Source organism: Mus caroli, unplaced genomic scaffold, assembly GCF_978045245.1.
Source record: "Mus caroli unplaced genomic scaffold, Mus_caroli_1 scaffold_15, whole genome shotgun sequence".
Lineage (NCBI taxonomy): Eukaryota > Metazoa > Chordata > Mammalia > Rodentia > Muridae > Mus > Mus caroli.
The window spans coordinates 62,113,749-62,128,808 of NW_028227270.1; the positions used below are offsets into that span (position 1 = coordinate 62,113,749).

At 43.6% G+C, this 15,060-nt stretch overlaps 1 protein-coding gene across 2 annotated transcripts in view; it reads left to right on the forward strand.

Moving 5' to 3' along the window:
• Window positions 1-6,387, forward strand: part of Gkap1 (G kinase anchoring protein 1) — a 38,377-nt gene extending 31,990 nt beyond the window's left edge. For both annotated transcript variants that reach the window (XM_021180396.3, XM_085831033.1), the window contains 4 exons: window positions 510-573; window positions 2,684-2,754; window positions 3,172-3,249; window positions 6,079-6,387. In XM_021180396.3, coding sequence (XP_021036055.1) covers window positions 510-573; window positions 2,684-2,754; window positions 3,172-3,249; window positions 6,079-6,126 — 261 coding nt within the window. In that variant the 3' untranslated portion in view covers window positions 6,127-6,387. The remainder of the gene's footprint in view (window positions 1-509; window positions 574-2,683; window positions 2,755-3,171; window positions 3,250-6,078) is intronic.
• Window positions 6,388-15,060: the final 8,673 nt, after the last annotated feature.

Genomic DNA, 15,060 nt, shown 5'->3' on the forward strand with positions numbered 1-15,060 from the left:
TCTAGGACAGCCAGGGCTACACAGAGAAACCCTGTCTCGGAAAATAAATAAATAAATAAAGACTTGACAGTGGTGGCTATAGAGCAACACAGGGGTTCTGATCAGACTGCAGGCCAGCACTACCAAAAGCTGGGGCCATTTTCTTTTTACTTTTATTGGAATTAGTTGGAATTATTTGAAGTTTTTATTTAGGGAAGAAAGAAAAAAGGATCCTTCAGGAAATCTTAATATTTTCCTGACTTTTAGCCTTTCTATTCTGAAATCTTTTACATTTAAATTTGTCCTTGTACTGTTGTGTTCCAGGGATCAAAGACATCCTCAGGCTCTACGTTCTAAGTCATCTTGCTTTCAGAGGCTTAATTAAGTAGTCTGTTTACATCCTATACTATGATTATTTCATAAATGATTTGTTTTTAAGGAAGCATAGAATGCACAGCCCAATAAATTTAAAATAGACCATGATTTATCATTTACTTTAAAAATTAAAATTTCTTTCCTTTGACTATTAGGCAAAATATAAAGAAGTAAAAGCAAGAAATGGACAATTACTGAAAATGCTTCAGGAGGGAGAGAGTAAGTGACACTTGTGACACACACACACACACACACACACACATATATATATATACCATATATATATATATAAATAAATATATATATATACATATATATATATACACCATATATATATAAATAAATATATATATATAATGTGTGCTTGTAACCGGGCGTGGTGGTGCAGGCCTTTAATCCCAGCCCTCGGGAGGCAGAGGCAGGCATATTTCTGAGTTCAAGGCCAGCCTGGTCTACAAAGTGAGTTCCAGGATAGCCAGAGCTATACAGAGAAACCCTGTCTCAAAAAACAAACAAAAAAACGTGTGCTTGTGTGTGTGTAATTCATGTGTATATGTGTTTATGCATATGTAATACATATGAATATGTGTATACATATACAGTGCATATGTGTACATACATATATAAATATGCATATGTGTGTGTGTATGTATATATATACACACGAATGTGTACTTTGAATATGCCTGCTGCCAAAGATAGCAGGAGAGGAGGGTAGACCTCCCTGAACTGGAATTACAGCAGTTGTCAGCTACTGTAGGGCTGGAAAGTGAGCCCAGGTTCTTAGTAAGGGCAGCCAGTGCTCTTATCTGCCGAGTCACCTCTCCAGCTCCCTCGCTGTATTTCTTTGAGATGGGGTCTCACTATGTAGCTCTGGCTGTCCTGAAACCTGTGGTGTAGACCAGACAGGGGATGGGCTCCTCTGCCTCTCCAGGGCGTGGTTAGAGGCACGCACTGCCATGCTCAGCCTTTGTGTATGTTTTTAGAATTAAAGCTAATACTAATATCCAAAGACAAATCGTCAAGTTCCATGTTTTATCAACACAACATAATAAAAAGTTCCCCAGTGTGATATGAGTTGGATAGTTTGTTGTAATATTATCTCTATAAGGCCTCTAAAAGCACATTTGCCACTATTCGTGTAGAAGGTTGAGGTTCACGTTCTTACACATTACTGTGCCCAGCTGGGCCATGAAGATACACAACTTTAATCCAGCACTCTGGAGGCAGAGGTGAGTGGATCTCTTAGTTTTTGGCCAGCCAAGGCTGCATAATGAAACCACTGTCTAAAAAAAAAAAAGGAAAAAAAATCTTGCTTTTAAGATTAGCCAATGAGACGATGCCGGGGCCTAGCAAACACAGGAGTGGATGTTCACAGTCAGCTATTGGATGTATCACAGGGCTCCCAATGGAGAAGCTAGAGAAAGTACCCAAGGAGCTAAAGGGATCTGCAACCCTATTGTTGGAACAACATGATGTACTAACCGGAACCCTGGAGCTCTTGTCTCTAGCTGCATATGTATCGAAAGATGGCCTAGTCGGCCATCAATGGAAAGAGAGGCCCATTGGACTTGCAAACTTTATATGCCCCAATATAGGGGAATGCCAGGGCCAAAAGAATGGGAATGGGTGGGTAGGGAAGTGGGGGGCGCTATGGGGGACTTTTGGGATAGTATTGGAAATGTAATTGAGGAAATTATGTAATAAAAATATTAAAAAAAAAAAAAGATTAGCCAAGAAGCCAAGTGTAATGGTTTGTTTCTGCAATCCTAGCACTTTGGAGACTGAGGAAAAGAGGATCAGATGTCCAGGGGCCAACCTGGGCTACAGAATAGAATGGCAGCTGAGCAGGTGAAGCTGAACTGTTCTATCAAACACAGGAAATTTGAGTTTGATCCCTGGAACTTACATGATACTGACTGCCACAAGCTATCCTGACACATGTGGACTGTGGCATGTGACATGTGCACACATACAATAAATAATTAGTAACATGACCTAATAAATAGATACCCAAGATATTTCATATTTTTCTATGTAATTTTTAAATTTTTCTTATATATCTGCCCCTAGTTATGGTAAATTGAAATATTAATCATATCTATGCAATTAACAGTTCAACACCACAGAAAATTTTAAATTACTTTTTAAAAACTTTAACTGTAATACTGACCAGAATTTGATGGTGAGAGATAAGAGCAGTCAGGCTTCAGGAGAACAAGCATTAGGCAAAGAGGAAGAAGCCATTGTTCTGATGCTCTGTGCTGGTCTGTGTCTCCTCAGCCCTGCAGTGCTGAGGCAGTAATGCTGCCGTTCTCCTTTCCCACAGTGAAAGATAAGGCCGAGATACTTCTGCAAGTGGATGAGTCTCAGAGCATCAAGAACGAGCTGACGGTCCAGGTGAGGGCTGGCGTCTGCTGGCTGCTTCCTTAGGCTCTTCTGAGGTCTTGATTGTTATGTCCAACTAAACAGGAGTACTGCTCTTAAAGCAGGCAAGGAAGGATTCACTGTTATTATGTTCTAGCAAAGGGTGTGCTTGTTTTATTAACCATGGTAGGTGTGTCCTAAGGAGTGTGAAAGGTAAGGCTAGTGAACATGAAGGTAAGCAGCAGGCGAGCTTCCCTGTTCTCCTTCACAGCGAGCAAGCAAGCGAGCGTGTCCTCCTGGTCTAGTGCACTCCTGCAGAGTCTCGTGGGAGTCATGGGGAGAGCATCTGATGCTGGCAGTTGTCGGGTTTTATCACAGTGGAGATGTTCAGAATTAATGTACTTTCCAAAAAAGACAACAAGTTTGTTCTTACTGATTATTTGGTTGTAGGTGTCTTCACTTCATGCCGCACTGGAACAAGAAAGATCTAAAGTGAAAGTATTACAGGCAGAATTAGCCAAATACCAGGTATGTTTTTATAATTTTGACGTTTTCTTTATACATTCAGAGTAGATGCAGTAAAAGAATGAATGTGCTATTTTATTTTTAGGCCATAAATTATTCACTAGATAATATTGATGATTTTTGTAAAAAAGGGGGAAAAAGAAAAAGTTAGCTCTGTGTGTGTGTGTGTATTGGGGTGGGGGGTGGTTGCTGTGCCTGTGGAGTCAGAGAGGATGCTGAATCCCCTAAATCTGGGGTTGGAAACACTTGTGAGCTTCACAGCCTGGGCTGGGAACTGAACTCAGGGCCTCCTGAGGATCAACAAGTCTTGCTGATCACTGAACCATCTCTCTAGCTCCTTGTCATTGCTTTTGGTTTTTTTTTGGTTTTTTTTTGTTTTTTTTTTTTTTTTTGGTTTTTGAGACAGGGTTTCTCTGTGTAGCCCTGGCTGTCCTGGCACTCACTTTGTAGACCAGGCTGGCCTCGAACTCAGAAATCCGCCTGCCTCTGCCTCCCGAGTGCTGGGATTAAAGGCGTGCGCCACCATGCCCGGCTCGTCATTGCTTTTGTTATTGGCCAGATAATGTATATTTTCAAAAATACAAAAGTAATTCCAGATATTGGTATATATAACAATAACCAAAGTGATTCAGGAAATGCGTTAGAGCTATGTGGACAGTGTGTGTCGCTAATCATATAACAGGAAGGCACAGGTGACACATAGCATTTGGGTGCTGGTTATCCCACTGTAGATGTCCACCCTTTTAACTGACACGTGATATGGAGTGGAGCCTTGAGAGTGGGTGACCTTTCACCCATAGGTACTATACGCACTCACTGTTATTTTGATATTTTAGATTCTACTAGGCTTAGGAAGATATTTCAGCTCTTCTCTTCCTGTATGAAACAACTGAAAGCAATGTCACTGTTTCCCATTAATAAATGTGTCAGATGTGTCTTTACATATTTACACATATATGTAAAACATCAATGTGGAATCTTGGACCATCTGCCACTGGTAGCATAAAGAACATAAAAAGTATTTAACCCAGCCTAGCATGGTGGCACACACCGATAATCCCAGCACTTGGGAGGCAGAATTTTCTGTGAGTTCAAGGACAGCCTGATCATAAGGAGATGCTGAAAGCAGATCTGTATGTCTCTTAGTTGAATTGGTTGTAAGGGTTTGGTTTGGTTTGAATTGGAGTGGTTTTGATTTTTTGAGACAGGGTTTGTCTGTGTAACAACTCTAGCCATCTTCGAACTCACTCTGTAGTCTAGGCCAGCCTTGAACTCACAGGAGATCTGCCTGCCTAACAATGCTGGAAATAAAGGCGGCCCAGCTTGTTTTGTCTTTTAATCTCATTGGGTTTTTCACACTGGCAGTATCGTCGTCAGTGATGTTATCCCAGTGTGTTAGTGGTGATTCTCACCACTGAGAAGCATGGTAAGAACTGTAAGATACACACTGGTCGTCCTCAGCACAAGGTAGCAAAGGAATGTTTTCTAAACTTTGTTTTCCTACTAACAAGAAATAAATTCCTTTTTAAAATGTTATTTACACATTTAATTATCTACAAATCAGAACAAATTTTTCCCTAAATGAATAAATCTTTTTGGCCCTCTGCATGGTCAGGAGTAAATAACAGCATTCATATATTTGAAGAGGTTTTGGTTTTTCTTTAACTCAGAAGCCTGGTGTATTTGACTCCAAAAGGAAAGCTGTAGTGTGGAAAGGGAGAAAGAATGGAAGGTAGCTGCTGTGGTCTCAGAGGAGCCTGGGCCCACCACTCCCCTAACAGGGCTTAGAAACATGTTTAGTGTTCGCTTTCATTTCATGTGTGTGAGTGTTTTGCCTTTACTCCCAGCCTGAACATCAAAGTTCTGTTGCTAGGGCTCAAGAGGTGGCTTAGCAGTTAAGAGCACTGATTATTCTTCCAGAGGACCTGGGTTCAATTCCTGGCACCCACATGGCAGCTCACAACTTTCTATAACTTTAGCTCCAGGAGATCTGACAAACTCCTCTGGTATCCCTGGAAGCCAGGCATGAAAATAGTACACAGGCATACATGCAGGCAAAACACCTATATGTAGAAAATTTAATATTTTCAAAATTCTAATACTGTTTAATTAAGAATAAAACTAGGGGTTGGAGAGATGGCTCAGCCGTTAAAAGCACTGACTGCTCTCTTTCAGAGGTCCTGAGTTCAATTCCCAACAACCACATGGTGGCTCACAACCATTTGTAATGGGATCTGATGCCTTCTGGTGTGTCTGAAGACTGCTACAGTGTACTCATATAAATAAAAATAAATAAATCTTTAGAAGAACAAAACAATACAGAACTCGAATTATAAATTATCAAAAAACAACTGAATTACTAAATTTGTTGACTATATGAAAAGAACTACTTTGTTTGTTTTGTACGTGTGTGTGTGTGTGTGTGTGTGTGTGTGTGTGTGTGTGTGTGGTTTTTCAAGACAGGGTTTCTCTGTATAGCTCTGGCTGTCCTGGAACTCACTTTGTAGACCAGGCTGGCCTAGAACGCAGAAATCCGCCTGCCTCTGCCTCCCGAGTGCTGGGATTAAAGGCGTGAGCCACCACTGCCCAGCTGTTTTGTACTTTTTAAGGTATTTAGGATAAAATGGGCTCTGAAGAAATGAGATATTTGTGACCTTATTGATTCAGCCTAAACAGCTCTGTATAGAAGTACTATTGCTTTCTGTCTTGTTTGTTAAATAACTGTGAGAGCTGGGAGTAAGGAAATAGCTATGCTTTGATTTTGTGTGCTCATAAACTGACTGCCCAGAGACGTGCATCTTCAGTAACTAACGTGCAGTTTCTCCTTAACAGGGAGGCAGAAAGGGGAAAAGGAACTTCGAGCCTGACCATTGCAGGTGATCGTAGCCTCGGAGGCCAGCACAGAATTCTTTCACACTTTTGCAGAAATGTGTATATTTAATGCTGTGCGACTGCTAAACTGCAGGTTTTTGTTGAAGGAACTAAAAGCAACTAGTTCACTCATAGTCTACAGTTTTATGTTCTTTTGGCTTAAAGTTAAAAGAAAATACAGAATACCAGCAGAACTTGATTATTGTTTTCTGTCTAAACTTCTTATGACTTTAGTTTTTCATCAGTCAATAAAATTAATTTACTCTTCCACGAATCTGTGTGATCTTTACTGTCTCCTGAGCAGTGTGGCACCTTTGTGTGCTAACCCCTACCCCCAAAGGGCAGCAGCATGAGGACAGAGAATGTGGCTGCTGTCCTCATGTCCGGTGGGCAGAGTAAGAACAAGCACTGGTTATACGTGCCTCCAAGAGTACTCACAGGGCTCACGTGTTCCTCCGCACAGTAAGGAAGGTTATAGGAGGTGATGTTTACAGAGAGGTTTTCCTGAATATTTGTTGAAAAGCATTCCCAACAGAAGGAATACAATCTGGACTAGAAGATTTGCTTAATCAGCAGGCTGGCACAGCAACAGTGAGGAGGCTGTGAGAGGGGAGAGCAACAAATGACCCTTGATTGCTGTGGATTGTAGCATAGTTAGCTGCTTTAGTCTACTCAGTAGGACACAACTGTAATTTAGTAAAGTTCTATCTTTGACCTTTGAGAAGATCACTGAGTGGCAGGGCACTGTGTGGTAGCAGAAGTGAGCATGTGAGCACTGACCATGTGTGTGTGTGTGTGTGTGTGTGTGTGTGTGTGTGTGTGCCTAGTGCCCATGGAGGCCAGAAGAGGGCATCAGATCCCCTGAAACGAGTTAGGAATGGTGGTGAGCCACCCCGTGGCTTCTGGGAACACAGTTGAGACAGGTCCTCTGCAAGAACAAGTGCTCTTGCCTACTGGGCCATCTCTGCAGCCCCAAGATCCCATTTCTTGACAGGCTTTCCTTTTTGGTGTTTTAATTTACTGAGATGGTGCAGGTCACAGCATGGGTGCAGAGGTCAGAGAGCACCCTGAGCCACCCTTCTCCCCTTCCACCCTTTGGGTGCTGGGTTCTCAGGCTCAATGGCCTTGAGGACCCTTATCCCCTGAAACTTCTCACTCACTCCGTTTCTTGACAGTCTTTGAGAAATAAAACAGTGATAGAAATGTGCTGAACCACTGTCATAATTGCTTACCTCTCTCTGCCTCCTCCCATGAGGTTCCATGAGCCTTGCAAAGAGCTTGGATTCATCATCCCCTGGTCTGTCGTACAGCATAGCATAGAGCAGGCACTGCAGCAGTGTTTAGTTAATAAAGAGGGCATTCAGGGAAAGGAAAATACAAATGATAAAGTATGGCAAAAGAGTAGAAGCCTCGGAAGGTATTTTATGCCAGGCCTCTAACCGTGGCCACACACACACTCTAACCATGGCCACACACACACACACACACACACACAAGGTATTTTATGCCAGGCCTCTAACCGTGGCCACACACACTAACCATGGCCACACACACACATGCGCGCAGCAGTGAACAGGAAGCACACTGCTGAGTCACACGTGCAGCCCACTGGACCTTCATTTTGACTAAGGCATGGCTGTTCACACAGGATAGCGATGAGAAAGGCAGTGTGCAGAGATAGTTGACAGTCCATCTGGAGCTTCAAATTACGAAGTCAACATAATTTGATAAGTGAAGGAAAACCATGAAAAGCTTACCTGAGAGTCCTGCTGTAATCAGGCTCCTTAAAGGAAATTCAGTTTAGGCCAGGTGTGGTGATGCACAACTTTAATCTCAGCAGGCGAGAGTCAGAGTCAGGTGGATCTCAGTTTAAGGCCAGCCTGGTCTGCATCTCGGTGGTGGGCGGATAGTGAGAGAGTTAAAGTTTCACAAATAAAAACAAGATTTCAAACCCGAGTGCCGTTAATAACGTACTTAGAAGCAGAGTGGGAGAAAGCAGGTTGCTGGCCAGTGAGGTGGCTCAGCAGGTACAGGTGCTTCCTGTCAAAGCTGCTGGCTTGAGTTCAATCCCCAGGACACACACAGGAGAAAAAGGACAGAAAACTAACATATAAAAATCAGTAGCCCTCCTATATGCTGGTAACAACCATTTTAAAATTCATAAGGAAGCACAAAAGACCCCGGAGTAGCGAAAGCAGGCCAGTATCTTACCTGATTTCTTGTAGTATAGACAGACCTACAGTGGCAAAAGAGCAAAACGCCCCTATGAGTGGAGTAAAATAGAGGACCTAGCCATCAGCCCACAAGCGACAGCACCTGATTTTTTAGAACAATGCTGAAATACACATTAAAGAAAGGACAGCCTCTTCCCCAGACATTGCTGAGAAAACTGGATGGCCTCAGTGGAACAAAACTAGACCCCTCCCTCTTACCCTGACTAAAATAAGTCAACTCCAAATGCCTCAGAAAGAACTTGAGTGCTGAAGCTGAAATCGTTTTAGGGGAAAAAAAAAACGAGTATTTCAAGACAGAATCATAGGCAAGGACTTTCTGAAAGGTATTTCAGTTTGGGGAATAAGATCAACCACTGCTATCGACCTCCTGCACTAGGACCTTCACAGAAAAGGAAAAAGCTTTTAGAGGAGACTGCCAAGTGAATGTATTTGTTTGTCTTAGAGGATTACTATCTAGAATTGAAACAAGGTAGGCCGACTCTATGACAAGTTTCAAATTGGCAGTTCAGGAGATTCGACCTAAATCTCTGTTTCCAAGAACTGGGCAAGTCCAGGCTAGCCCAGGCAACTCAATTACTGAAAACAAACAAGCAAATAAACAAAATAACAACAACAACAAAGACAAAAATCCAGGCTTCAGGAAGCTAATCAGAAACTGCCCTGCCATCAGAAGTAGCCCGACACCTGGCCTGAGGCAAGGGCCATGGTTCAGCTACAGTTTACAGCTTCCTCCCCTGTGCTCCAGTACTGGTTCTGGAATGTCCTTAGAGATAGAGCCACCAGATTAAGATAAAGGTCAGGTACCCTGGAATTTCCCTAGTGTGCTTTAAATCAGGCCTGCGGACTCCCTCGGGTGTCTCCATCTTAGAAGATGGTAGACCCCAGCATGCTGGACTTGTGCAGAATAAAACACTCTTTACTTTTGCATACTATGATGGAAGTTCAATGAGTTGGGGTATCAGTCTTTGGTAAATCATGGACACGTACAGAATATTCACAGAAGTTAAAAATCGATGGGCATAGTACAGAAGAGTTTATTTAGGGCATGGGAAGGGGAGTTGAGAAGAGAGTAGAGATGGGGGGGGGGAGGTTGGGAGGGAGGAGGGGAAGGGGAGAGAGGGAGAAAAGGGATCAGAGAGAGAAGAGAGTCAGAGACAAGGGGCAAAGAGAGCAAGGAAAGGCCAGTCGCTTTCATAGCAAGCCAGCCAGGTAACTGTTGGGCAGAGCCTAGAACACACATAATTAAAACTAATTTTTAAATGTAAAAAAAAAAAAAAATAGCATTTTCATTTCACCCCAGCCATTACCGCAGTCATTAAGAAAACAAAACCAAGAGGGGAGAACCAAGTCATTAAGAAAACAAAACCAAGAGGGAGAGGGGTGTAAATGATGCTAATGTGGTGTGAGATTCTCAAACAGGAAAAACACTATTTAAAAAAATGCTGGTGAGGATGTGGATAAAGGAAACCTTACGCGCAGCAGCTGGGGAGGTGAACCAGTGCAGACACCACAGAAGTGATGATGGGGGGTGGGGGTGGGGGCTCAGAAACCTGAAGAGAGTCATCTACATCTGACCCAGCTGACAGCCTCACTGCACCCCAAGTCGGTGTCTCACAGAGGTCTCTGAGAATCAATGCTTATTATAGCACCAGTCACAGAGTCCAACTATGGAGCCAGCCTAGGTGCCCAACAGCGGAGGATGTGAGATATGTGTGTGTGCTCAGCCACAACGGATGAAGCTACATGGTCTTAGGCAAAATGGATGCAACCAGATACAATCGTACTGATTAAGCCAGCCTCGGAAGGGCAGATACGGTATGTCCCCCCTTGTGTGTTGTTCCTGGAATTTAGATAGATGTATAAAACCATGTACCTGTGGCCTGAGTGGAGAATGAGGAATGGAAAGGGGGAGATAGAGAGCTACCGTGGGGAGTGCTCCAAGTTCCTTATATAACTGTATGAAAATGTTCTTATGTAACGCCATGCACAGTTAATGTATACAATGAAAAGGAGAAGAACAGCAAGATGATGTTATTGCCCTCTGTTCTCGTGTGCGCTGGGGTGCATCCCACACCCCCACAATGGTGTTAAAGTGGAATAGTGCACTACAGTTAGGAGGGAATCTAGCAGCTCCCTGATTAGATTTGTAGACCAGGAGAGAGTCTGTGCCTTAGCATTCTAAACCTACCCCAAAAGCCACGGTGGAAGGAATTCTAGGCCCTGGGAGGGAACTGCGTCACAGAGCTGGGCAAGCTGTCTTATAAAGATGTATGTTTATGCCCGTGGGCAAATGCTACTCTCAGCCTTAATTAAAACGCTTTTTCTGGGGTTGGAGAGATGGCTTCATGGTTAAGAACACTGGCAGCTCTTCTAGGGGACCCAAGTTCAATTCCCAGCACCCACATGGCAGCTCGAAACTTCTCATATTCCAGTTCTGGGTGGTATCTGGCATCCTCACACAGACACAACCACCATACACAGAAAAATTAAAATTAAATAAATAAAAAGAAAAGCTTCCCAGGGACTGGTGATGAGTGCAGACTCATAGGGTTAAGAGCAAGTGGTAGATGCAGTCCAGTCCTGAACAAGACACAGATAATCCTCTGTGGGGCTCAGGGAACATCAGAGAAGAGTGGGTAGAAAGACGGAGAAAAGATCGGCAGAAAGGCTGCAAACTGTTATCTTCTGGACAAGGCACAGCCATTGCCATCACAAACTCAAAGCAGCTGCAGATACCTCCACTGGCTCTGCATAGGAAACAGCTAACAGAGTCATCTATGGAGGGAGGATGAGCCCAGGGCCCCACCCTCCACAGATGAAGTATTTGTTACTGATAGACTTCTTGCCTTTCGCATACACATGGATGACCACACAGGCTCCAATGGAGTTTCAATCCAGTCGTCACACAAATGCCCTGGGTAAACTACATGGGTCATGAGCAAAGCGAAAGCCAAGAATGTTGGGAAGGACGGATAGTGATGGGAGGAGTAAAAAAAAAAAAATGGAGGGAGAAGAATACTTTATATACACATAGGAAATTGTCAAATAATTTTTTTTTTAAAAGTTCTGCTTCCCATTCCAGAAGCCCCAAGTTACTAAACAAAACTCCCAGTTCTGGTTGAGCTATGTCTCCAGGAGTTGTTAGCCATCGCACCGCACCTGCTTGCCCACCAGAACTGGATGGTAAGGCCTCCCTTTTGTGAATGACAATCACACATCTTGGTTGCAGAGCATCAAGAAGCCATGTTAGAAGCAAACAGGAGGCTTCCTTGATGCTGGCAGGCCTTTATAGTGCCAGAAGTTGCTATGTAGGCAATTCAGGGGGTAGGGGAAGTCAGAAATGGTATTTCCCAGCTTTGTACCTTGCAAACTACAATATCAAGTTGGCAAGCAAAACAGCTCAGTCAGACAACAGGTTCTCCAGCACAGGAGTGAGGATTAAAAAGAAAAACAGACAATTAGACAACATTGTAGCATGATCCCATCAAGTTCTGAGGCTGTGGTTGGTTTTGTTTTGTTTTTTTTTTCCCAACCTGCTTTTATACCATTTTAATTACATGTAAGTAATAAGGTCTGTTCTAGGTTGAGGAACAAGCAAGACAATAAACAAAGTCCTGTCACTCGAGTGACCTCTGATTCTAAGGGCTTATCAGAATGACCAAGATATCTCTGAGCCTACTTCCCTGTTCTAGCCCAAAGTCATATTCATGCCTGAAGTCTACTTCTTTGTTCTAGTCTAAAATGAGATTCTTTTGTTGTTGTTGTTTTGTTTTGTGTTTTTTTGGGTTTTTTTTTTGTTTTTTTTTGTTTTTTTTTTCCGAGACAGGGTTTCTCTGTGTAGCCCTGGCTGTCCTGGAACTCACTCTGTAGATCTGGCTGGTCTCAAACTCAGAAATCTGCCTGCCTCTGCCTCCCAAGTGCTGGGATTAAAGGTGTACGCCACCACACCTGGCTAGTCATAAAATTAGATTCTTGTCTGAACTTACTTCCCTGTTCTAGCCTAAAATTAGATTTCTGCGTGAGCTCCCTTGTTCTGACCCAAATTCAGATTCCTGCCAAGCTGCCCCAAAAAGCTCTCTACAGTGCTTACTGAAATAACATTGGCACAGCTGTTATAGGGGTTACCAATTGGTTTCTGATTGGCTCTGAGGTCCATTCCACTGGAGGGAATTCATGCCTACTTGTAGTGACAATTTTGGAGTTTTGTTTTCTTTGAGAAAACACAGAGAATACAGGAATTTGTTTTTGTTTTAATCCCAAGTTCGGGGATGTGGGACTCCTTTAGACTGTCCTCAGCAGCTGACTGTGATTTGCCTCATGCTCTAGCAGAGGTGTGGTTTTGCCAGCTGCAACTAGTTTTTGTGGTTGTCTGATGTTTGGAATTCTGGGAACTTTTCAGAGGATTTATAAATGCTAGGACTCAGAGGTGGGTGGGTTGTTGGTTGTCATAGTTTATTAAGTAATTAAGTGCAAAGAAAAACAAGAAGAGGAAATTAGATATCCTAACCCCAAAGATCCAACTTACCCCAAGGGACTCAATGCCCCTAAGCAGCAGGAAGTAATCTAGTGATAATCTCTCTGCTTTCTGACACCTGGCTTTATTCAGGGATCTCTTCTCTTCCCTCTCTATCCATTTTTCCCCCCACTCCTATCTGGTGTTGTGGGGGGGGGGGGTGAAAGGGTGGAGAAGGGTGGAAATAAGAAGAACCCACAAAGTAACCAAAGACAGCTACACCTAGTACTGTGGACCTTGTGGAAGACCCATGGCTAGGGCGCTCATAATCACTTTTATTTTCTGAATGACGTGGTGCAGTTCTCGGTCTTGATCAAAGATGCTTTCAGTAGCACATAGCAGTTAATGAAGACTCATGGTCGGTGAAGATACCAAGAGCAAGTGACTGCTGTGTGCTCAGCCTTGAGAGAGAGATACCCACCTCACACATCCCACAGCAGGGCTTAGAAACCAGTGAGAGAGCAAGGTCAGAAGGAATGTAAGAGCCGGATGGTGAGGGTCAGGGCTATGAAATGACATGTCTGTGGCACACATGAACTCAAAAGAGCTGCAATTGTCTGAATAGGGCTTATATAAGACTCAGCCCCTAAGCATTCAATCCTAGAGGGGAAGGAACTCCTGGGGTCCATCCAGGGAACCCAATGGCAATCATGGGTTGTTGGGGGGAGAGGGGAAGGAAGTTCATTGTCTTTGGTGAAGTGAGCTTTGGTGAGTTATCCATGTTCTGGTGGCTAACCTTAAACCATGCCCATGGTAGTGACACCTGTTAAACCCCTGAGTCTCAAAGCAAACGCTAAGACAGGAAAGTGGAATGGGGATTTGAAGCAGGAAGTGCAGCTGAAAGGGGGCTGACAGGGAGGGGGGAGGAGTACGGTTGGGTTATATTGTATGCATTTACCAAATTGTCACAGAGTAAATTGATTTTATAAGTGGTGTCATTAATAAAATCTCTTTCTCTTTCCTGTCCTTTTGGCTTTTCTCCCTGAGGCAAAGCTGTTGACAGTTTGTCTGTGTCCTTCGGCCTCACTTGGAGGGTTCAGCTTGGTCGAAGCCTTATGGAAACACCAAGCAGCCGAGGCACTTTGGTCTCAATGCTGACAGAACAAAACCATCCATTGTTGCGCTCAGAGCAGGATTGAGGGCTTAGCCTCTTACCTCTAGCCAATCGTGCTGGCCAGCTTTCTGTCAGTTTGATACAGCTAGAGTCAGTCATTTTTAGAAAAGGGAACCTCAATTGAGAAAACATCTCCACCAGTTTGGCCTGTGGTGCATTTCTTTTTCATTGATGAGAGATGTGGGAGGAGCCAGCTCACTGTGGGCGGTGCCACCCCCGGGCTGGTGGTCCAGGCTGCTATAAGAAAGCAGACTATGAGCAAGCCATGAAGGGCAAGCCAGTGAGCAGCGCTCCTCCACGGCCTCTGCTTCAGTTCCTGCCTCCACGTTCCTGCTATTCTTAAGTTCGTGCCATATATTTCTTGTACGACTTGCTTTTGGTCACTGTTTTATTACAGCAATTGAAACCCTAACTAAAGGTTTATGAAGCCTTTTTAAAAAATTGTTTTTAAAGATTTATTTATTATTATCTCTAAGTACACTGTAGCTGTCTTCAGACTCACCAGAAGAGGGCTTCAGATCTCATTACAGATGGCTGTGAGCCACCATGTGGTTGCTGGAATTTGAACTTCAGAACTTCGGAAGAGCAGTCAGTGCTCTTAATCTCTGAGCCATCCTCCAGCCCCTTTATGAAGCCTTCTGTATTTGTCCCCACTCTTGGGTTGCTTTTGTTTTGTTTTGGTTTGATTTGGTTTTTAGAGACAGGGTTTCTCTGTATAGCCCTGGCTGTCCTGGAACTCACTCTAGACCAGACTGGCCTCGAACTCAGAAATTCACCTGCCTCTGCCTCTGCCTCCCAAGTGCTGGGATTAAAGGCGTGTGCCATCACGCCCAGTTGGTTGTTCGTAAAGTCAATGTGTCTTTTTTGTTGTTGTTGTTAAACTTTGTGAGATTTTTACAGTCTGGCAGTTGGAGTACCTTTCATTGCAAAGGTCACTCCCCAGTGTGTCAACAGTCAGGGAACTTAGTGATCCTCTGTACCCCCTGTCAGGCATGTGGTATTGTTCGGTGTTGGGATATATGTGTCAGGGTCACTGCAGGACAACCTTGATTCTGTGCCCTTCATTGTTACTCCACTCTCTT